This window comes from Pinus tabuliformis, chromosome 2_1 (assembly GCF_031772625.1).
Source record: "Pinus tabuliformis cultivar Carrire ecotype Pingquan chromosome 2_1, CPIR1, whole genome shotgun sequence".
Classification (NCBI taxonomy): domain Eukaryota; kingdom Viridiplantae; phylum Streptophyta; class Pinopsida; order Pinales; family Pinaceae; genus Pinus; species Pinus tabuliformis.
Window position 1 is genome coordinate 485850956 of NC_142299.1, and position 26023 is coordinate 485876978.

Here is a 26023-nt window from a genome sequence, read left to right on the forward strand (position 1 = left end):
GATACTACGTTTTGAAAAATCATATACAAAATAAATACAATATATAGATATATGATTTATATAATGTGAAGTATTTTTCTTGTGCTCAGTTATTGAGTGCAAACTTCTCGCAGTTATGTTATTGTTTGTGACATCCTCTTATGTGCAACATTATGCCTGGAACATCTTTAAACTCTGGGATTGTGATGGAGAACCAACTGGTTCCTGTAGTCCCGAAAATAAGTATGATGGGCACTCATGATGAAAGAAGCTCAAAACAGAAAAGGAGAAAGTTAAATGCGTCAATTTGATGTGAGGATCCTATGATCATAGATAACATATCTTGTGGTGAACTTCATGAAGATTTATTAGCAAGGGTTCTTCCACGATTGCCTATGTCTAACTTCTTTTATTTTCGTTTAGTGTGCAAAGGATGGAATTCAATGACATATTCTCCAAGTTTTTTGAATTCTTGTTCAAAATTCCCATTCTACTATCCATGGTTCTACATGGTGGATTCCAAGTTTGATCAGGGCATTGTATATGACACAAAGGTCAAAAAATGACACCATATCAATCTCCCCTCTTGTCTGAGAAAAACTGTGAAGTGAAAACCAATGTCAACAACAGGAGGAATTATTTGTTTTGGGTCATCTCTTGGCAATTCCATTGTGTGAAACCCTCTCACTGGAAAGTGTTGCAGATTACCATATCTAAATATTACTTAGATCATACATGCTATCACTATGGTTTCATCTAAACTTCATATAAGGCAATACTCAAATATGGTGATTTTCCTACATTTGTGATGAAGGTATATGATTCATCAAAAAATTACTGGAGTCAACCATCTATAAGTTGTAACATAAAGGAGAGAAGGTATGAAAAATGCTATTTGAAACAAAATTTGGCAATGATGATGGAACTGTGTATTTTTTGAACAAAGGAGGTAATGTAGTTGCTTCAGATTTCTGTAAGATTCCTTCAAAGGAGTATTCTTCCATCTTGACATCAGGATATGGTGGTGAAGAGATAATATATTTTTTGAACAAAGGGGGAAAAGTAGTGGCTTGTAATACTCACAAAGGCTTGTGGTATGAATACCCCCTTGTTTTATCCTCACCACTTGAGTATTATCTAGACATTGTGAATTGTGGGGAATGTATGTTCGTGGTACTCCTCCTGGAATGAAAATCAAACCTGCAAAGTTGAAGCTGCAAAATATAAAGTAACAAGACTCTAACTAGAGGACATGATGACTAGACAATACCTAGAGTATTGGGTACCAACAATCCTCATTGAAGTTGAGACAAAGCCAGAGACAGATTGAGATTTACAAAGATGAAGTCTATGGTTTGTAGGTAGTCAATAAGAGGTCCATGTTCAGTATTGATTTCAAATTTAACATAATGGTCTTAAAAGATTATAGATAGTTGTCCCTTTTTTCCTAAAAAAATAGGTTTCATTTTGAATTTTTTCTTCTAAAAATTTAATTTGTTTATCAAAGATTGACAAGTATATGAAAAATATCCTTCCAAACTCCCCTTTATGTGTATTTTGGAGTTTCCTTATATGCACGATGAAGTTTTTTCTTGCAATAAAAGCATTAGAATGGCTTCAATCTTCCACATGATATGGAATATTCTTAGTTGGACACATTAATTTTATGTAGATTGAAGTCATTTTCTTTAAATTAAATTTGTAAATATCCACATTTTAGGTCCTCACATAGGCAGTAAAGATTGACAAAAAGAACTTCACTGAAATTAAATTTCAAAACAAATTTTGGAATTTTCATATGCTAGGATATTCTGAAAATAAATTTGATACATATGACCTTTGTGGGGGGTCTTGACAACCAAGGATTGAAGGGATTCGTAAGTGATGACATAGAAAATTTGCAATAGTTATAGGTCATGTATGTTCTTTGTCTCCCTTTGTTAAAACTTCCTACTCAAAGGACAACCTTTTGAATGAAAATCTCATAACTTATGGTTACCATTTTCTTCATCTTTTTATGCATCTAAATTTAATAATTATTACCTTCTCCAATCTCTTTGTTGCTTGGATGAATTTTCTTGATTGTGTCGCTATTTTTTTCTCTATGCTTATAATGGGTAGTGCTTGGCATATTTGACTGAGTTGTCTATAAGCATGTAATGAAACATAATTCAAGGCAATAAAATTATAAACAAATTGTAGAAGTTCCAGTGTGGCAATACTGAAGTACATGCCCATATACATATTCACCTATGTCTTGTAGTTTGTTTTCTCCTACTATTCAACAAACGGAGGAACGACACATCTTTGCAGATTTGATGACGGTTGCTTATAATATTGAAATTGATATACACATATTTATGCAATTGCGTTTTGCATCCAAGAATGCTATATGGAAGAGAAACTTTGTAGGAGAAATTTAAACCTTTGAATTTTATCATGTCAAATTATATTATTATGATCAATTGATGCTCTTGTATCCAAAAATTTGTGTATCGACACTATACAAGGGCTTATTCTGTTTTCACTTGAGCCACTTCAAAACCTAGAGTATTCATGAGGACTTTAATATTACCATCCCCTTTCCGTGTTATTTATCATACATAGTTGGATAGTTAGCACATTAATATTGTTAAATGAAAAATTTGTGGGGTACTGCCACACTATTTATGAACTGATTCTACCTTTTCCTAGGGTGTGGCCTTTAATGGTTGGAGCTTTAATTTAGTTTCACGTTATTTACTATTTTGAAATATCAAATCAATTGTCAATGGATATGATTTCTTGCACATAATATTTCTTTTGTTATTATAGGAGCATACATTTTGTACATAGAACAATAGTAGGTCTAGTTAACCACTACATTAATTTATCTTTGAATTATCAAATAAGAAGATGTACCAAATAAACTAGCTTTAAACTCCCAGATACTAACTTAGATGAATTTACAATCCATATTTATCATATATGTTAGGGTTTCAAGATGATCCCATGGTAGTTGAGTGGAATGATGGTGTTTAGAAACACCTTCAAACAATGAAGCACATCTTCATAAGAAGATCCCAAAGAACACAATGCATTATGTGTTTGCAGTGTGCCCAAATGAGGTTGAATCCTCACCAATAAATACGTTTTGGGTTTACCCCTAAGACCCCAAATGAGGGGACCTAACCATAAATGAAGCAGACCCAAAGGTCATGTTAGCCCTCAAGGTTAACAATTGCAATTTTCATCATAAATTTCGATGATCTTTGTGGTGTTTCTTGTATATATGTTTAAGATGGTGTATAATATCTTATGTTGTTGGTTGGTTGATGATTATTTCTCCATACTCGTGATTACTAGTAACATACTCATTGATGTTACATTTCATAATGCATGGATTAACTCACAATGTTGATGCACATTTGTTAGCAAGTAAGGTGTATTATACATATTTGAATGATGTTGCTAATGGAACTATTTTTGGCATGTACATTTGAGGAGTATTTGTCTATCAGATCAGCAAAAAATACAACTTGTCTATAGAAGCAACATTGGAGCTTATATAAACCATATAAAATCAACACCTTTTTCCAGCTCCATTTATGGACAAAATTGACAAACTATTTCCTTTAGAACAGTGTGACAGCTACAAAAAATTTAGCAAGATAATTTGACTTGCAGAAAAACTTTGTATCTTTAAAACCCAATTGTTTTAAAGAAAAGGAGTTGTTATGTTTAGGAGAAAAGGTTAGACTATGACAAAGTCCATATGAAGCTTACCAATAATTCCAGAGAGGGATATATATCTCTGGTTTGAAATAACCCTTTAAATGTTTTTGTTCTAGTAACAAATGATTTAGGGTCATAGTAATAGGTTGTCTGCAAACCTCCATCAAGACCACCACTATCTTCAACATTTCTAGGTCTACCCAAAGGTTCATAGCATGTGAAGTCTGAAATATGTAGCAGCTTTTACTGGTGTTATATGTACATAGCAATAATTTGAATATGATGTTGGGCATAACAACCCAAAAACATATGATGTTGGGAATATTACAAATAATTAATCATTCTGCGTAAATTTAGTACAGATTTCAAGGTAATGGACAATGGGACAAAATCTACAATTTTTCTTTCGATTATTGAAAAAAAACAAGTATCAACGAGTAACAAGACTTGTGTCAGAAGCCCCTCTGTTAATCAGTCTACTCACTCATTAGTAGAAAATCCAAATTTGTTTTATTGACATTTTGAGACAGATACAAATAAAGTAATGGTTTTGCTTAAAAAATATTTCATAAGATTTCAACCAAAAATCTAAAATATAAAACTCAGTTAGACAACACCATAATGTTTTAATGGAAATCACAAGACCATGAACCAAATACTTTTCTCAAAATACATTTGTCCATATACATGGAATATATTACATTTGTCCATAAGTTTGTTGCCCATACAAAAACCGTAATTGTTGCAAGTTGGGGAAAAATAATACATTAACAGGTTCTTCTTTAGTGAAAGAACCATGCCATGATAGACCCAAGAAAAATGATAACAACAACCCATTCACATAATGGGGACCTATCTTGATGTTGATCAATGATTTTTGTTGCAGTGGATGGTGATCCTATGTCATATTTGACATCTACATCTGCACTTAACAATGCTCTCGACATTATATCACTAGACATCCTTTGAATATCTGCAAAGTAATCGATGGTAAAAGATTGAAAGTGACAACCCCAATTTATTGCTTCCCTATAAAGGGGTTTTAAGTTGTCCTTCTGAACCCGACATTTGCCTTTCATTTGATTACATATTAGCTCTGAGTTGGTGAAGACTTCAATGTCATTGACATCATGTTTTTTTGCCTCTTTTAGCCCTTCAACAAGAACAATGTCATATGCTTCATTGTTTGTCATCCTTCTAGGAACTTCTCTCTTTTTATGAGGCACATGATTTGTTGTCATATTGTGAAGTAAAATTTCACAATTTATTGACCTGGATTTGGAAAGCATGACACTTGAATGCATAAAATCCACTTTTGCACCATTTTTTTCACTTAGAAGACCTGGAAAATAAGATAACAATAAATTCATATTGGACAAGTAGGCAATTATCTATTTCTTAATACTCAACACATTTTTCACTGATATATAACTGAAAAAATTAGTTATCTATTCCTAATCTATTCCACTAACTGCTAATTAATTGAACAATCATGAACCATTCCATTCTACTTTCCTTTTATGCCTTTCAAATCTCACCTGAATTTGATGGTGTTTCATATGGAACATTCATTCAACTTTTTTTACTTCTTTGTATATTAGTAGCCATAAATGCCAACAACATTATGAATCTAAATTAAACAACAAGGCCAAAGATATTAAAAATCAGAATATTCATGCTTGACATGGTGCCAATTAGCATTATGAGTCTATTTATATATGTGTGACTATGAGGTTGTAGCTTTATCACAGTTCATGTCTCCTCGTCTTGTTAAGAAATTTCATTCATTTAGTATATTTGGCTAGGAAGGTGGTCCCTGCCAATTTTGTCTTGAGGTTGTGCTTGTTGTCTCAAGTCACCACCCATCATGGAGTGGCAAGCAAATTTTCAGGGGAGAAGTTGTGAGGAATTGGGAACTTGGAAGAAAATAGTTGTATGTTATAAGTTATAACCCATGTAAAAGGTGTGAGTTTTTCCAAATTTCAATTCTAACTTGGGTTGGCATTAAAATGAAATTTTCCTGCTTGGGGTAAATTAAACTCAGATTGACAGAGTTTTACCAAGGTTGAGTAAGTTACACTCAAAAATAATTATGGGAGTCACAATTAATCATGAAATAACTTGGATTGACTGAGTTTGACTTCATTTGATTGATTCAAACTTGTGTGTGAAAAAGGGGTTTCTTTTAGCAACCTAAGCATTGAAGCAACTATTTTGTTATGCATGGTCTAAAAAGAAAGTATTGTTTCATCTTTCTCCTGGCACATGCAAGTGCATGAAAGGGGGAGAGGGATATGGAGATGGAGAGAAAGAGGGTGATCGAGAGGGAAAGGATATAACTTCATTATTATCAAATGCATAGTCTTTAATGTACTGCTATCTAGGTCTAAAACTACCTAAAGTGAGTTTGCCTCATTTTTGCCATGAAACTAAAGACTAAAGTTTATGACAAGATTGAGGTATCTTATTGTAAAAGATACTCATTAACCGTTCCATCCTGGGAATGGTGTGACAAGCAGTCCAAGATGTTGAACAATACATTACAAGGAACGTATAAAAAGTATAATAGTTATTTGATCGGAATGATAATTTAGAGAGACATTCATCTGGGCAGTCTATGATCACTCAATTCATCAATGTAACTAGAATGTGGTAATAATTAGAATGGGAAAAGTTATGATGATGATACGAACTTAAACAAGAATGCAACAACTTACAGATATAATAAAAAACACAAAGATGCATCAGAAAAACACTTCATTTCATTAATAGAAAAATATTGAACTATGCTTACAAACATAATGGAAATAAGATAGCTCGGGCGATGATAGCTTATCTCTGAGAAGATATGTGGCGGATACATGCCTCTGAACTGTGTTACAATGAGGCTCAAGGGCCTATTTATTATTGGAAAACATGAGAAAACCCTAAAAAACCAAAACCATAACCCCAAGAGATGTAACACCAAGTGTTTGCGGGCCTCGTTGGGGTTAGTTGGGCAGCCAACTTCCTGAGGTCGTAACTTGGTCATATTATCTGCGTTTGGCACGTACGATACCTTGTTGAAAAGGTCTCTCTGAGTACTATAGGTTTCACCACAAGACCATGCCTACAACTACGAGCCTACCGTGGGCCCCAAAAAACACTGTTTAGGGGGTCAAAACTGCTCTAGAAGTTCACGACTCGAAAAACTACTAAAAATAGTAAATGTTGAAGTGAACAAGGAAACAAATGAAACTGACTGGGGGGTCTAGGTGGATAGGCAGGTGGCCACCAATATTCACCTAGATCATTCCTTCCCCCTTAGGAAGCAATGGTCCCCATTGCATGTAGAGCCTCCATGAGGTGAGGAAATTTATGTTGAACTTGGTCCTTGGTGAATCACTTACCTTGGTAGGGGAGTTGGCCTGCTTTGAAAACTCGATCTAGTTGTATCCTCTGTTAGCGAGTGCTCTTAATCTGTGTGTCGATGATCTGATCAGTTGTGGCTTGTTCCATGTAGTCCGGGTTGAGCTCTATTGGTGTGAGTTGTTTAGCAATGTCAGATGTGTCCAATAATGGTGGAAATTATGGTCTAAGGCGATCTACATTGAGCAATAGGTGCAGACCAAGGAACAGTGGGATGCTAAGCTTGAAGGAATTGTCGCCGACGACCTTCGTGATGGTGTATGGCCCATATCGGAGCGGGTGAAGCTTGCGGTGGAGTCCAACAAGGTGCTCCTTCTCCAAATGTAGCCAAACTTTGTCACCCACCTGGAGCTTGTGTGGCACTTGATGTTGATCACGACATTACTTGTACTTAGCATTGGCTCTATCGAATATATCATGGACTTGCTGGCGGATGTGTTGAATGCGCTCAATGAAGTTGTTATCCCTTTCAACTTCAGACTGAATGTGAGCTGAATCTACCTGAGCGGCTGCAAATGGTATGGCCACATCAATGGGCATAATGGTTGAAAACCCAACCCTACCTGAAAGGAGCTATTTCCTGTTGAGCTTTGGAGAGCTTTATTGTAGTTTTGTTGGACATAGAGGAGACTTTCATCCCTTGTGCATGGATTCTTCGAGTTGTACATGCGCAAAATGTGTACGATCATCTTGTTGACAACCTCTATTTGACCATAAGTTTGGGGATGGAAAGCCATGGACTTAATAATTTTTGTATCCAGCATCGACCAGAGACTTGACCAAAATGCACTCAGGAATTTGTTGTCCTGATTTGATACCATGGACTGTGGGATCCCAAAGTGTACCCATACTTGCTCAAAGAAGAGCTTAGCAGTGGCCTCTATTGTGATACTCTTCTTGCAGGCCGCCATGATGGCCATCTTAGAGAATCTGTCAACGACCATGATAATGTAATCGTTTTCGTGCTTAGTAGAAGGAAGACCTGACATGTAATCCATGGAGACAGATTCCCAAGGCCAGATAGGAGTAGGTAGAGGAGTATACAGGCATTGCTTCTTGATGGTTGATTTGGAAATGGCACAAGCGGTGCAGGATATAATGTACTTCCCAACATCCTGATGAAGTTTCAGCCAATAAAATATTTCTGCAATACTGCCATTGTTTTCTTTACTCTAAAATGTCTAGCGACCCAACTGCAGTGCGCATCCCAAATCATCTTGGCACGCTCACTTGAAGGAACACATATGTGTCCCAAGTGGCATAACATTTCATACTGAAGGTGAAAATTTGGAACTTGCTTCCCTTCCAGGAGTGGATGGTATATGCGGCTGAATCCTGGATCGCTCTTGTAAAGATGTGGCCACCCCGATGTCTCGTGTCCACAGGAGTCAAGCACAGTGATCAGTGCCATGACTGGTGGTCGGCTGAGGCAATCACCAACATTATTGGTATTTCCCTTCTTATACTTAATGTTCAAATGGAATTGTTGCAAATAGGTGGACCATTTCTAATGGCGATCATTCTACAACTTCCCTTGAGTCTATATGAACTATAGAGGTCAGTGGTCTGTGTGGATGATTGTTTCCTTCCCCAGAATGTGATGCTTCCATTGATGGTAGGCTTGCAAAATGGAATACATTTCTTTGTCATAGGTGGGGTACCTTCAGACTATGTCTGAAAGTGTCTCACTATGGTAAGCCATTGGATGTCCATGGTGAGTAAGAACCACACCAAGAGCATAGTCGGAGGCATCTGTCTCAATCTCAAATGGTTGTTGCAGGTCTGGTAATGTGAGCACTGGTATAGAGCAGAGGCGATTCTTCAACTCAGAGAATGATTTTTGTTGGGTTTCTGACCACAAAAACTTTTCTTTCGCTCCACCCTTGGTGACTTGACTTAAAGGCCAAGTGATATGAGAGAACCTCAACACGAACCTACAATAGAAATTGGCAAGACCCAAAAAGTTGCGGAGATCTGTTAGAGTTGTTGGGGCTGGCCAATCCCGAATGACTTGTATCTTGGATGGTTCCACATGTACACCCTTCTCATCAATGATGTACCCCAAATATTGAACCTAGGTCAGGCCAAAGGTGCATTTCTTCAAGTTACCACACAACTTGTGTTGGTGTAGGGTTTGAAGGACATGTCGAATATGGTGGAGGTGCTCTTCCCAACTCTTGCTAAAGGTCAATATGTCATCTAAATACACCACCATGAATGCATTGGTGAAGGGTTTGTTGAAAATAGCAACAAGAAATGATAAAAATAGAATCCATAATATTCCAATTTTAATTTGTCCTTGAATTAAAATTGTGAATTAAATTCAATCTTAGTCTCACCAGCTGCTTGGAATTAATTAATTAATTCATTATGGATTAATTAGTTGGATAAATTCAAGTTAGAAGTCTTTCTGTAGTCATGCAAGAGTTATCCCTTAAATTAAGGAGATAAGATTGAGTTATATTTGAGTTGTAATTAGTTAACTCAGTTGATTGAGTTAAGTCCAGTTAAATTAGTTACAAACTATTTGAGGAACTAATTGTGAGTTATTAGTCAGTTGATGCATGCATGCACTCAACCAGTGTACTCCAAATAACTGAAGATTCCCTCATCAGAAAGTCATGCATGTCTGTTATGAGAAAGACCCAGTTGAGCTAAATGTCAAGGAAAGTGTACTATTAGTTGCATGTTTTCTCCTATAAAGGAAACTCATGCATGCAGGCAAGGTAAAATCTCCTTCAGGATTCACAGTTATTTCAGAGGTCAAAGCAGTGTGTGAGGGATTATTACACACAGGTGGTAGCTTGAGGACCCAGGAGAAACTGCGCAAGGAAATATGAGGGTTGGAGGACTGAAGGAAGGCACATGTGTTGTCTATTCTATCTATGAGCAGTAACGAGGGATTGTACTGAGAGATGGATAGCTTGAGAGCTAAAGCTTTGTGTAATCTTGAGATATTTCCACTTGTATGATAATACAGATAGCGGGGTTTTTAGCTGAGGCTTTCCCTAGAGTATTCTTCTGTGTTTCATGTGTGATTGAATTTTCTTCTCTGTTATATGTGTTCTATTTGATCTTGCTCAAAATCGATTAAGCTTCTGCAAGTTTGATTGTAGAAGTAGATTAAGTATTTTGCTTTAGTACATCGCATAATCAGTTTTAATCTACAGTGAAATTTCTACAGGGTTGCAAGATGTTGTCCATCAGTCTCATGAAGGTTGCAAGGGTGTTTGTCAATCCAAACGTCATGACCAACAATTCGAAAAGGCCTTCCTTGGATTTGAAGGTAGTCTTCCACATATCAGAGGGTTCAATGGGCACCTGGTGATAACCTAACTTCAAGTCAATCTTGCTCAAACATTTGGCCCCCTTGAGCTGGTCCAGAAGGTCATCAATCTGCGGGATTGGGTACTTATCCCTGACAGTGATCTTGTTCAATGCCCGATAGTCAATACATAGCCTTTGGGTCCCATCCTCATTCTGTGCCAATACAATCGAGCTCCCACAAGATGATGAGCTTGGATTGATGTTCCCTTTCTGCAATAGTTCCTGAATCTTCCTCTTGATCTCATCGTTCTCCAAAGCAAAGCATCGATAGATCTGCCCATTAGGCAGTGGCGTGCTCGGGGTCAGATTGATGGAGTGCTTGACCTGACATTGCAGAGGTACCCCTATGGGTGAGGCGAAATATCCCTGTACTCCTCCACGACCTTGTCCATCTGTTGTTGTTGTGCAGAGGAACCTTGCTTGGAAGCCATGGCCAAAACCTTCTTCTTTCCCTGGGGATGAATCATAAGGAATTTTTTTTCCTGGTATGGAAAATGATCTTGCTACATTGCTTTGCAGTGATCAAAGAGCTAGCAGTAGGCAGGGCTACCTCCAGTATCCTGTAAAACTTATTAGCCAAAGCAATAATCATAGAGCGAGGTCTAGACTTATATACAACATGTCGCTTCCACAAGTACGGTTGTCTTAACAATACATCACAAAATTTAAGAGGAGCAACGTCACTCAATACCTCATCAGTGAAGGGCTTGATGCTGTAGGGAAGGCAACACTGTTGGCTGACACGAAGATCTCTTCCTTGGTGAAGCCACCCAATGGTGTACAACTGTGGATGTGCTATAGTATTTAAGTCCAGATGCTTCACGACCTCTATTTAAATGAGGTTCTTTTGGCTCCTAATATCGACAATGAACTGCAATGGATAACCCTTCACCCACATCTGTGAGTGGAAGAGGGATTCCCCCTCCTCTAGATCTTCAGGCTCAATCTTATGGATCTTGGTTGTGGCCACAGTGGCACTCGGCTCTGCATCAATGATCTTCTTCCCTTTGTTAGGTCCCTTATTGGGTTTTGATTCAGAGTCTGAACTTGTGTCTGATTCGAAAGCCTTCAGCTTGGCCACCAGTGACTGCTTGGCCCGACACTCACTTGTATTGTGAGTGGAGCTCTTATGGAACTCACACCATTTTCCCGCGTCCTTCTTTGTATTCAGGGTTTTGTTATTTGATTGTGGCTTCGGTGGGTTGTCCGGGGTAGCGTCGGCTTGGCTTGGTCCTTTTTTCTGTGGTTTGGGGGTGCCTTTTCCTTTCGTTGGATTCATAGATCCAAAGTTCCTCTTCTTCTGTTTAAACTTTTGCCCAATATTGACAACGTATCGGTACCCCATGTCGAGCGAGGAAATGTCCAGGAGCTCCATCTTGTCCTAGATGCACCTATGTAGATAGCCGCAGTACTTGTGCACCAAATGATGCTCAGTATCCTTGATACCAAACTTCATGCAAAGGGTATGTAAAGTATTTGTGAACTCTGGCACATCTTGGTCCCTTACCTGTCGTAGCATGGTCCACTTTGTGTATTTGTCTTCACAGCTCCCGACAGGGTAATATTGATCCTTGATGGCATCTCGGAAATAATTCCAAGTGGGTTCAATTGAAAACAGTGAGGGTTCACTCTCATCCTTTTGTTCACAGTAGGTTTCCTACTAATCCTTGACGTGTGGGGCAACTTTAAGAAGTGCAAAAGTAATATTTTCCCGATTAGAAAAGTCATGAATTGAAAAATATCCTTCCAATAAATTTAACCATTTATTTATGGCATCTGCATCTATCAGGCCTTCGAATATGGGAATATCAAAGTTAACTTGTACCTTAAAAGGAGTGGCGCCTCCAGAGTGGCTGTTGAATGAAGATGCATTGCTTGTGGGTAGTCGTAGAAGGATCTGGGAAACGTTATCCATCATCGTGTCCCTCTGTCGCTCGAGGGCTTCCTCGAGCAACATTTTGAAAGGATCTCCTGCCCCTTCATCTTTTTTTTCTTTCGCCATGGGAGGTCTTTGGGTTTTGAGAGGTTGATATTGCAATGGTTCAACCAGATGAAGCTCTAACTCCTTATACCTTGACCTCGTTAGGGACATGCAAAGAAGAACAAAGAAATAGTAGACTGCTCTAATACCACTGATCTAAACTTAAACAAGAATGCAACAACTTATAGATATAATCATAAACACAGAGATGCGACATAAAAACACTTCATTTCATTAGTGGAAAAATATTGAACTATGCTTACAAACAGAATGGAAATAAGATAGCTCGAGCGATGGTAGCTTATCTTTGAGAAGAGATGTGGCAGCTACATTCCTCTGAACTGTGTTACAATGAGGCTCAAGGGCCTATTTATTATTTGAAAACAGGAGAAAACCATAAACAGCCAAAACCCTAACCCTAGGAAATGTAACACCAAGAGTTTGTGGGCCCTGTTGGGGTTAGTTGCGCAACCAACTTCCTAGGGTCGTAACTTGGTCATATTATCTATGTTTGGCACATACGATACCTTGTTTGGAAAGGTCTCTCTAAGTACTACAAGTTTCACCACAAGGCCATGCCTACATCTACAGGCCTGTTGCGGACCCAAAAACAAACGCTGTTTAGGGGGTCAAAACTGCTCCAGAAGTTCAGGACCCATAAAATTGCTAAAAATAGTAAGTGTTGAAATGAACAAGGAAACATATGAAATTGATTGGGGGGTCTAGGTGGAATAGGCGGGTGGCCATCAATATCCACCTAGATCATATGAGTGAACAACTCTATCGTATAAAGTTTGATGACTGACGTCATATATAGAACTGATATATGCCAACACGCCAATGGTAATTGACATCTATGTCTAATGAATCATCTTTCATGTGGCATATGGTTATCAAATTTATGAAAAGGATGTATCTTAGTCATTTATCAATTCAGCGAGTGCTGAAGGGGATGTAGTGTTACCGTTAACATCAATGACATTTGGACATTTGGCTATACCCTTTTTTGGGTTTTAGCTTGCTGCGATTTTTGATGCATGACTCAGATAAAATAAAAGGATTTCTTAAGCTAGAGGTTAGCAGTATAACTATTGGAAAAATATGAATATATTTGTCATCTTTTTGAGAATTTAAAAATATAATAATTGAGACTATAGCAAACACATAAATACAATAGTTATTATTGACATGTTATTCCTATCTAACAAACATAAACACGAAACCCCAAATCCGAAAGGGTTTCGCCATCTTGAAGGGATGTTTGTATGAAATGTTTTCCAAATTCGACCTTTGTAGTATTTTACTATCTACATGTAGAACACTTACAACCATGATCGTGTATGGTTGATAGCATCTCAATAGACATGAGATGAGTGGACAGGCCAAGGTGAAGGTGATATTGAACTTGTGATTCCCTTATGGCAGTTGCTCTTGATTGTTTTGAGTATATATATAATTCCCATAACTCCATGGGTGATTTTCCCATATGTCAGTGAGAAATAAAGTCTGGTTTGATTTCTTAAAAGTGAATACCTTGGAATCTACCCCATATGAAATGTAAGGGATGGAATTGTACATAAGGGATTATGTTTTGTGCTTTGAGATTCCTTGTGTGGATCTAGGCAATGAGTTGACATTGGGTGTGCAATTGTTTGAGATGTTTTATTAACCCATTTAGTATCTAACCGGTTGTAACTTGTGAGGCTATATCATGTTTTATTTGTGTTTCAATACAACTACAGACTTTGTTGGGTCTTGTTTAAATTATATCCCTTTTATAAATTCAAATGACTTGGACTTGACAACTACACAGAATGGTCAACGCAATGGTTGGTTGAAACTTGTCACAAAACTTGACAATAACTTAGCCTGTTAGAAAACACATAAAACATTTGTGATTTCACAAGGAAAATTATATTTTCCACTTTCATGAAAATTCATAAACCTAGATTGTGCAACATAGAGATAAGTTCATGCAAACACTAAATAACTTCAGTCTACAGGATGGATATAAATATTGTACAAAGAATGTAAAAATTTCAAATAGTTTAAACTTTAAATGCTCCATAGTCTAATACCTATATTGAAAGTAGTTCAAAATTCAGATGTACAAAGTCCAAATGCTATGGATGATCGATCATGGCATAAAATGATAATTGATCAATCACAAAACAAGAAAAGCGATCAAACTCATGGGCTTAAAATTGGGAAGATCCTGTCTCTTCATCTAATCAAGTGACTTCCTCTTCTCAAAAAGTTGGTTCATTTTTATTCATAATCCATTTTAATGTCGAATCATGATCTCGTCTAGATCAATGGCAGCAACACTTTGGGTTGCTTCCAATTGTGTGTGATGAAGCCTAAGCCTTCGAATCATTAAGCCTTTTTTAGGGGCAACCTGCAACACTTCTTGCCCTAAATGTACTTGAACATACTCCAATTGCATTTAGGTATATAGGCATTATTCAACATCCAACTTGCAAATTTATGTGGCTCGTGAGTTTGGCCACCAAAATCATACACCAATAATAAAGCTAAATACGACTTACAACTTACGAAAGAGTTGATAGTTGAAAATTTTATAATAAGAAGAAATATTTAAAATTCAAACTAATGGAAAGCTTTCAAAGGTGAACTTGAAGTAAAATCTAGAAGTTTGCTTGTAACAATGTTTTTCTTAACTCGATACATTTTAAGTGAAAATTACACCTCAACTCTCTTCCTCTTTTATAGTTTGTATTGAATTTACTATTGTGATGCATAGGGGACATCCTCTTAGTGCATTGTAATATACATTCCATCACCTCAACATCGTAAATGAAGGTCTGACTAAAAAAAAATAGTTTGAAATAGTAACTAGCAGCTAGTTTTAAATAGTTGCCTTTTGGAATCAATTATTTCTTAAAAAGGCATGTGTTTTTCCTCCTTGCCTCAAAAATGGACCAAATTCATTCCTGGCCCTTTCCATGGCCTCATATACATTTTCCATTACGGGTTTTACCCTATTAACCAACCAAGGCACCTCAATTAGTGGCTTTGATATGTGAAATCACCTCAATGAAATTGCTCAGTGCAGGGGAGACATCAATGCCTCTGTTTGTGCAACATGTGTTTCAGATGCTTCAAAGGAGATCAATTGAGATTGTAACGGTAATTTTGGAAGCCATAATAATTTTGAGAGGGGATTATTTTTTAGCTATGACACAAATAACAATTCACAATGAAATTTATCTGGCACATCATTCACCCTTGTTGTGAGAGAATGTGATAACAATAGAATAAATGACACAAATGAAAGTGTAAGGAGTTTGGATTCATAGATTGACCACCTTCTCACAACGTTTTCGAATAAAGTTAAGTCCAGTGAGGTGGGTTACGCTACAACAAGTGAGAATGGTAAATACAGTCTGGCTCAATGTTGGAGGGACCTTAATATGAGTTAGTGTAATCAGTGCCTCAACACTATGTACAAAAATTTGACTTTCATTTCAACATAATGAATTCCATTTCAACAAACTTCGAGTTTTTGTTTTAGTTTTTTGAAACTAAAACCTCGTTAAGGGATAAATATGAAATAAATCCATGAACCTCGAGCTTCTGTGCATGGGAAACTATGTTATAAATCTCAGGGAGGCCAAAGAATAAAAGTTTGATCGGTTGTTAAAAAATGTGTAATAGATTATAAGTCTTTTTTCTCACAACACACACAAAAGCACAGACTTATTCCTACCTATTCCACATTGCAACGAAGTTTTTGTTTACAAATATTGTTCTAGAATTCCTATCCCCAAGTTATTAACTTATATAGTAACTTATTTTGGTTTCCCAAATGAACTTAAGTATGTTAGTCAAATTAAGATTTCTTGTATAGAGTCTCAACTTGGGGTCATTAACCAAATGTTGATTAATAAGGTGTGAGTTTTGTGCGCATTGTAGAAATACTGCAAATTCTCTACAAATCTCGCTTTAAGACCAGGTAAAAACATGACTGTAGATTAACCCAATAATGCAATATAACCAAAGCAAAATAATATAACCTACTTCTACTATCAATTGCATAAGCTTAAAGATCGAGCTGAATCGAGTTGAACACATATAACCAGAAGAAGAAGAATCAATGCACAATACACATGAAAATACTTTGGGGAAAGCCTCAGCTAAAAAGCCCACTATTTGTATTATCATACAAGGTGGAAATACATAGGAATTATACAAAGCCTTAGCTCTCACAGCTAGCCAGCTCTCATTACAATCCTCGTGGATGCTCACAAGCAATAAAAGCTTCTCTTAAGCCTTCCTCTCTACCCTCCAAGCTCCTATTTCCTTACATTGTTCCTAGTGGATGATTCTCACCTCACCAAGTGGAACACTACTCTAATACACTGTCAGAACTGCGCAATCCTCAAGGAACCTTACCTTCACTGCATGCATGAGTTTCCTTTATAGGAAAACACATGCAACTGATAGTACATTGTCCTTGAAATTTAGCTTAACTGGGTCTTTCTCAGAATAGACATGCATGAGTTTCTAATGAGGGAATCTTCAGTTAACTGGAGTACACTAGTTGAGTGCATGCATGCATCAACTGACTGATAACTCACAATTAGTTCCTCAAACAGTTTGGAACTAATTTAACTGGACTTAACTCAATAAACTGAGTTAACTAATTACAACTCAAATATAACTCAATCTTATCTCCTTAATTTAAGGGATAACTCTTGCATGACTTTAGAAAGACTTCTAACTTAAATTTCTCCAACTAATTAATCCATAATGAATTAATTAATTATTTCCAAGCAACTAGTGAAACTAAATTCGATTTTAATTCACAATTTTAATTCAAGGACAAATTAAAATTGGAATATTCTGGATTCTATTTTTATCATTTCTTGTTGCTATTTCAACACTCCCTTTCAACAAGAAAGGAATTCAACTCGATCCTGATAGTGAACCTTTGGAATGTTATGCATGCAACATTTCTCTCTAGTGTTGTCGCTCCAGCAACTCCAGAAACAAAAAAAACATCCAACCTGAATCAGTATGATGCATCTGTCATCAAAGTCTCTATCTCCTATTACCTCTGTCAACTGAAAACTTTGCGCTTCTGCTGACTCTGCCTTTCTGCACTATTGTCAATCCTTCTCTACGCTCTTCAGTATCTGACTACTCTAGCTTCTATCACTTTGATCTCTGACTGCATCAATCCCACTGATTCCTCCCGCTACTATGTACTTTGGGCTCCCGTAGCAGGGTATGATCCATGAGATAAAACCTTTCAATGGACCCTGCCCAATTTCAGCCTTCATGGAACTATCACTTCACATCGCCCCACCTCACACCTGGAGGTATGGCTGCATGTGATCCCTCTACCCACTTGGATCAAAATTCCCCCCTAATGGAGGTATCTGCATGAGTGGATCTCTTCACTCGGTCTCCTCTCTGCTTCTCCAATTGTGGCTCCTCCACAATTGTTTGAGACTTCTTCTGGGGCTGCATGTTGAGAGGTAATTTACTCTCCCTCTCAACCACCAAGTCTCTAACATTTGCCTTGCTCCTCAAGGCTTTGCATGCATCTTGAACCTCAAGAGCATACAGGTTCTTAACTCGTGAACCAATCTGTTTCACCTATCTCGTGGTGATGTGTCTAAGGAAAACCTTTCCCTTACTAAAGACAACATCATAGCCTTTGTCCTCCAACATCACGACTGATACCAAGTTCTTCTTCAGTCTAGGCACATATTTCACATCTGTCAAGGTGATAGGAGCTCCATGCTCCCTCTGAAAATAAACTGTGCCCACTCTTGAAATAGTATACCTTCCGTCGTCACCCATCTCTATGCGCATCTTGAGGTCTTTCTCCTCCAAGGTACTGAATAGACTTTTATCACCAGTCATGTGGAAAGAGGCTCCACTATCAAGATACCAAACACAACCCATCATCGATGACACCATGCATGCGATGAGGGTAAAGTCCATTTCAAACTGAGAGGCTAATGCCTCACCTTCCGATCCTTCAGAGGATCCCTTCTTGGACTTCTTCGATGGGTAATTAGTCGAATAATGTCCCATCTCATGACAATTAAAGCATCTCACTTTAGACTTGTCACCCATCTTCCCTCCATGAGAAGAATTTGATTTGGAATGGGAAACCTTCCCCTTTCCTTTTCTTCATTATCATCCTTGGATGAAGAACCATTTCGTGTGCTCCTCCTGATCTCCTCCTACATCAGATCCGATCACAGTCATTCCCAATCCGACAGTTTCTCCCTTCCATTCACAGAATCCTAGTAGCTATTCCAACTCTTTGGAAGACCAAGGAGAGTGAGGCTCACCATATCATCATCGGCAGTAGTTATTCCCACACTGCCAAGCTCATCTCTGCAGGTGGTGAGCTTGTTCAAATATGTGGAAATAGTATTGCCCTTCTCCATCTTGTTCTTCGAAGCTTATCCTTGAGCGCCAATCTCCTCTGGTCACTACTGTTCTGGTAGAGGTCCTTCAATGTCTTCCACATTGAAAATGGAGTATCCTTCCCATGGAGACTCGAGAAAATATGGTCTCAAACTTCAAGGATGATCTGTCTTGCCTTCGCCACACACTTATTCCACTCATCCAACTCTTGTGCATTAGTTGAAGCTGGCTTTGGGATTTCTTGATCAATGAAATCCTTCAAGCCATTGTCTTCTAATATATCCTCCATGCGATCTTTCCATGCTATGTAATTCGAGCTACCTTCCAAGGCATACTCGAGTCTCAAGCCATAGAACGCCATTGGCCAACCTTGAAGTATGATAAGAATTTGATTTGCACTTGCAACCCCGAACTTCAAACTTCGAAGTCTCTTCTCAGTATGTTGTTCACAGCTCCGATAAACTCAGCTCCGATACCATGTAGAAATACTACAAATTCTCTACAAATCTCGCTCTAAGACCCGATAATGCAATATAACCAAAGCAAAATACTATAACCTACTTCTACTATCAATTTGTGGAAGCTTAAAGATCGATCTTAATCGAGTTGAACACATATAACTAGAAGAAGAAGAACCAATGCACAATACACATGAAAATACTTTGGGGAAAGCCTCAGCTAAAAACCCCACTATCTATATTATCATGCAAGGTGGAAATACATAGGAATTATACAAAGCCTTAGCTCTCACAGCTAGCCAGCTCTCAGTACAATCCTCCTGGATGCTCAGAGGCAATCAAAGCTTCTCTCAAGCTTTCCTCTCTGCCCTCCAAGCTCCTATTTCCTTGTGTTGTTCCTAGTGGATGATTCTCACATCACCAAGTGGAACACTGCTCTAACACACTATCAGAACTGCGCAATCCTCAAGGAACCTTACCTTGATTGCATGCATGAGTTTCATTTATAGGAAAACACATGCAACCGATAGTAGACTATCCTTGACATTTAGTTCAACTGAGTCTTTCTCATAATAGACATGCATGAGTTTCTGATGAGGGAATCTTCAGTTAACTGGAGTACACTAGTTGAGTGCATGCATGCATCAACTGATTGATAACTCACAATTAGTTCCTCAAACAATTTGGAACTAATTTAACTGGACTTAACTTAGTAAACTGAGTTAACTAATTACAAGTCAAATATAACTCAATCTTATCTCCTTAATTTAAGGGATAACTCTTGCATGACTTCAGAAAGACTTCTAACTTGAGTTTCTCCAACTAATTAATCCATAATGAATTAATTAATTATTTCCAAGCAGCTGGTGAGACTAAATTCGATTTTAATTCACAATTTTAATTCAAGGACAAATTAAAATTGGAATATTCTGGATTCTATTTTTATCATTTCTTGTTGCTATTTTCAACATGTGGTGTGTTACAAATTGAAATGATACTAACAAGTTGGACATTGTACAAAGAGTAAAGGAGAACTATTTTCTATTGTTTTATAGCTAATTTTTTTTAGTTGACTACATAAATTGAACCTAGTTATGGGATGTATTCAGTGAACTAAAAGGTCAAATAACGGGAGGGGGATCCAAGGAAGTGAAGTGGGAGGAAAATGATAAATATTAAATGTAATTTTCTAAGTCCAAAACTCAATGGACTAAGCTTAACAAGTGACCAAAAAGTTATGAAAAAAGTCTCTACCATTCTACAACATCAAATTGTTCTACTAGTTCCCAAGATCTAGTTTGGTGGAAAAATACTAAAAACTCCTAGGAGTCTTTCTCTTTATCCTAAAATTTGGTATTGAAAAGTATTTAGTTTACCAAGGGCCTATTTTTATAATAAAGTTAAACCCTACATTTTTAGGTGACAATTGGTTAACACTAGAAAACACTATAATTTCTAAAAAATGACCCTTGCAAGTTTCTAACTTGTTCTCTTTTTTGGAAATGTAGGTATCCCCTCAAACATTTACATTAGGCCACCATATGTTTCCCCAATAAAACTTGTGTTAAAGGTACATTCTCTTTGACTAATGAAGATTATTTCTTATGTGGTGTTTGTTAGCCTCCCGATTCATGTGACCTATACACATAATATAGAAGAGAAAACAAAGGAAAACAATCGAAAATAATAGTAAATGGGAGTAAAGTACAAGGAGAAAGAGGGATCTTACCCATGGGATACAACTTAAAACTTGAATTTCTTCGAACCCCTAGTGGATTCACCCATATGTTGGTGTAATCCTTGTACAAGGGATAGCAAAAACTACTTCCTAATTGTTTTTCCTAGTCTAACATAAAAAATGGAATAGAAACTCTAGATTTTTATGATTAATAAATTAAATGTGTTACTCATATATCTAAAATAAACAATTGCAAAACATAAATAAGTAATATAAAAGAAAAATAACAAAGTAACAAAATCCAATATTACATTACCCATGAATTGCTTAATTGTGTGACACCTATGACTTGATTAGAAAAAGTGGTTTCTTGGCCTCCTTCTTGGAAGGGTTTTTAATGGATCCAAAACCTAGAGGGAAAATATTCATCTCTATCAAGTGATTAGAAAAAATGGTTATGGTGAAATGAGGGAGAAAACTTATCCTATTTATAACAAAATGGTTGGTATATTTGATATAGGAAAATGCCAAAAAGGTGGTTAATGGCCTTTCTTATGGGTAACTAACTCAAGAATAATAATTATTTAAGTTAATTAATGAAAATAATTCATAAAGTAACTATTTATTGAATTATTTCCATGTCAATGAGTCAAATGGGTGAAAATAAGTTAATTACTTTCACATAAAAGGGTAAAATAATGAAATTAACATAAAGTTAACGAATTTATGAGTTATTTTTATATAAATAGGTATAGTTAATGAAAATGACTTAGGAAAAGTGGTTCCTTGGGATATTTTCAAGAGTGAAAGTAGGTTTTAGTGTTGTAAATCCATACTAACATGGTGTATTTTAATAATCCTATTTATGTTCAATAGATGATCGCTTTTTGTGTGATAGTAATGTCTATGAAGAAATCCTATAAGGGACCTCTAGCTTATAGGTGGGATATGGACATTGTGCGAATATTTTGTATAAAAGGTTGATCTTAGGGCCTCTAGGTTGAACCTCAATGCCATTTGGAGGCTTTGTACACCATGTATAAGCATTAACCATCATCAAGGAATGAATATAAGGGACTTAGGGCATATTTAAATATTCTTAGGATTATGCTTCCTAAAGTGTTGCATGAGCAACCACCTTAGACCTCTATAAAAGTCCTTTGTCCTTTGAATGGAAATATGGACAACATTAGTATGGTTTTTGTATAGTATGGTTTTCATATTTAGAATGTCTCTTAAAGCATAACAATGGCTTAGGAAAAACAAAAAGGGCATTAGTACCTAAAATAATCTTTCTAGGGCTCAAAGGCCATGGATAAAGCTTCAAACCATCACATTGATCATCTCCAAGGAAGAAGGAAACTTTTAAGGATCCATAATATCTTAAAATAAAGAAAATTTTATGAATCTTATTAATTTTTAAAATTCCAACTATAGAATGTTTATATATATATTTCTAAAAGCATTCAAAATTTTAAGGATTTTATTATAGTTTCTAGAAAATTTAGGTAAATTTAAAGTAAAACATTTTTATTCTATAGAATTTGGGCTTAATATGTTTTGAGAAAAATAAAAAATAAGAAATCACATTTTGAAAATAACATAATAAATAAACTCGTTAGAAAAATTTATCCCCTAAAACTTTCCTTGCTAAGAAATATAAAAAATTTATCCCCTAAAACTTTCCTTACTAAAAAAAAAGAAAAAATTATCCCCTAAAACTTTCCTTGCTAAGAAATATCTGGCCTTCTAATGTGATATCAATCACATTCAAACTAAGAAATAATCACTCTATAAAGCTTCAATATTAATAGGAGTGGGGGTGAAAATAGGAGAAATATTTGTAATATCATACGAATGGATATCTTCTATGCTACCATGGGCATTGGATAAAGGGGCAAGAGTTGTTTGGCGTGAATGTATTATCACAAATGTTCTCATGGTAGGAACATGCATGGGCTAATGCACATGCATTCTTGAATTTTTTTTTTATAAGATTGAAAATTTTATATTGTGTATTTGGTGATTTGGTTTCTTTAGATTTAGGTTAACCATGACAATCCAAATGATTTAGATGGTAAAAACAACAAATAATTTTTTTTCCAATACATTTTAATATATCCATTTTCATATATATATAATTCATTTTTTGTCTTGACACATACTTTTTTTAAAATACATATACTTTCATTCTTACTATAAATCTTATCGTCATACTTATTTTTTTAATTACGGGAAAGCTCTCAAAACATGCACTAATGCTTGAACTTATAGTTAATTTTATTAACATATCTGGAAACATTGAAATTTAATATTTAAAAGTAAATTTATTATAATATTAAAAAATATTTTACTAATATTATAATTTTTAATATTCTTTACTATTTTATAAAAGCAAAATATCATTATTTTTAATATTCTTTACTATTTTATAAAAACAAAATATTATTAGGTAAACATTCAACACTTTCATGGAAATTAATATATAGATTGTTTTTTGTTAAAAAAAACTTAATTTTATAATTGTATAAAATTTAAATAAAAATTCTATCTATTATAATTAGGCCGATAGGCCTTTTTATGCATCAACAATACTCAACATTTTTACCTTTCTCGTTCCATCAAGTGAGACACTTCATTTCAACCATGGATTTGAACTCTCATTTGATTTGAAGTCTCATGTGGCAATCATGCACTGCACTTTGACTGCTTTTTCCAAATATCTATTGAGTTGCCCTCTTTTCACCTCGAGTTCTGTTGTGCATTGAACCTGGCTCTGAACTGCTTTTTCCAAATATCGATTGAGTTGCCCTCTTTTCACCTCCGAGTTCTGCTGTGCATTGAACCTTGCTGTGCATTGAACCTGGCTCTGAACTGCTTTTTCCAAATATCGATTGAGTTGCCCTCTTTTCACCTCCGAGTTCTGCTGTGCATTGAACCTGGCCCTGTTATGCAAAAACTCTGATGCCCCGCAGGCCCTCAGTCTTACTACATAGAGTTCTTCTGCGTCACTACTGGCAATTGTTCAGAGGCTGATACCAATTCTTCTGATAACCGTTTCGACAATTAAGGTCTTCATAGGGCGATGGCAGATAATTCGAACAAGATTAGAGCAACTGAAGGCTTGTGTGACCTCAGTAGCCGAGTCTCCTCACTGGACAGAAAATGATCTCATCAAGGAATTCCTGCCCGACGTGCGTTCGAGTCTCAAGCAGGCTAGAGATTTGGCCAAGCAATGCAGCGAGATGTCATACAGCGGGAAGCTTCTGATGCAGAGCGATCTGGACGTGGTGGCCGCTAAACTGAACTTGCATTTGCATGACCTGGATCTTTTGACAAAGAGCGGGGTATTGAGATACTCAAATGCAATAGTGCTTTCGATGCCCGGACGGGGTGCTGGGCGAGAAGATGTGGTATTTTTTTTCAAGGATCTCTTTGCTAGACTCCAGATTGGCAACGCAGATTTCAAATGAAAGGCTTTGGAATCTCTGGTTCAGCTCTTGGCTGAGGATGATAAAAATGCAGTTCTTGTGGCCGGGGAAGGCGATATTGGCTACTTGGTGCATTTGTTGGATTCGAATATAGCTGTTATTCGAGAGCTTGCGGCCATGGCTGTGTCTGTTCTTTCTTTGACCGATGGGTGCAAGCATATCCTCGTTGTGGAGGGCGCTTTAGGTCCATTGGTTCGGCTCCTGGAATCCGGGAGCTCGTTGTGTAAATAAAAGGCTGTGGCGGCCATTGGAGGGCTGACGAGCAATGCAGAAAATGCTTTGGGGAATTGTGACTTATGGTGGGGTTTCAGTTCTGATTCATATTTGCAAATCGGGAACCCCGCTGCACAGGCCATGGCTGCAGGGGCGCTGAGGAATCTGGCCGCTGTGGAAGAGATAAGGAAAACGATGGCGGGAGAAGGTAAGGAAAATGATGGTGGAAGAAGGGGCGATTACTGTTCTGCTTAATCTGGTTTTTTCTGGTATGCCGTCTGCGTAAGAAAATGCAATAGAGTGCCTGCATGCAATGGCTTCCCAAGATGAGAAAATGCGTTAGTTGATTGCCAAAGAAGGCGGAATTCAAGAACCTACTACGCCCAAATCGCAGGAGCTCGTCATCAGAGCGATAAATAGTCTTTCTGCTTCTGTCAGCACTGCTAAGGCCTTGGTTTCTTCTTCAGGGTTTCTGAAGCAGTTGGCTTCTATTCTGAAAAATGGGCATTCGACTGTCGAGCAACTGACTGCTTCCTCTATCTGCAATCTTTCATTCAGCAATGAAACCAAGAAGGCATTGGGTGAAGCAGGGTGTATCCCCTTTGGTGAAGATGTTGGAAGCCAAGCCAAGTACATCTCAGGAGGCGGCTGCTCAGGCACTTTCTGCATTGCTCGTTGTGCAGACCAACAGGAAGGAATTCATCAAGGATGACAAGAGCGTGGCCCGTCTGGTGCAATTGCTGGATCCCAGAAACCAGACTGTGGCTAAAAAGTTCCCCCTTTCTGCATTGTTGGCTCTCTCAACCAGCAAAACCTGCAGGAAGAAGATTGCCACAGCTGGAGCATGTCAACATCTGCAAAAGCTCGCAGAGATGGAGGTTGCTGGCTCTCTCAACCAGCAAAACGTGCAGGAAGAAGATTGCCACAGCTGGAGCATGTCAACATCTGCAAAAGCTCGCAGAGATGGAGGTTGCAGGTGCCAAGAAGATTCTTCAAAGACTCGCAGGAAGCCGGTTCCACAACATCTTCAGCAGGAGATGGAGAGAATAACTGATCCAACAGGTACAGAAAACCCAACATCTACACCTAAACCACAAACCCTATTGCTGTCAATTATAAACTTTAATGCTCTCTTATTTCAATATCTGCTCTGGCTCTCCCTTCTCCTAAATCCAGCCCCTTTCCTTATCACCATAATTGGTGCTAACATCATCAGCTGCCATTGCATAAAAAATTCTAGTATCCAGCATGCGGGTTTTGCTCCTTGCCCTCTCCAGTTACCATGTTTTATATCTCTAAATTCTAATTATTCGACTTTTAGGCCTTGTTTCATAATCACGACTGGGTCATGAAATTACCCTAA

General features: G+C 37.1%; 1 protein-coding gene and 1 pseudogene across 1 annotated transcript; both read left to right on the top strand.

Moving 5' to 3' along the window:
- Positions 1-302: 302 nt before the first annotated feature.
- On the top strand, positions 303-1170 carry LOC149201024 (F-box only protein 13-like; annotated as a pseudogene).
- A 14296-nt stretch (positions 1171-15466) lies between these two features.
- LOC149201025 (uncharacterized) lies at positions 15467-24915 on the top strand. The gene is made up of 4 exons (XM_089401168.1): positions 15467-15559; positions 23986-24369; positions 24454-24639; positions 24682-24915. The coding sequence occupies exons 1-4, from the start codon at positions 15467-15469 to the stop codon at positions 24913-24915; spliced, it is 897 nt and encodes a 298-aa protein (XP_089257294.1).
- Positions 24916-26023: the final 1108 nt, after the last annotated feature.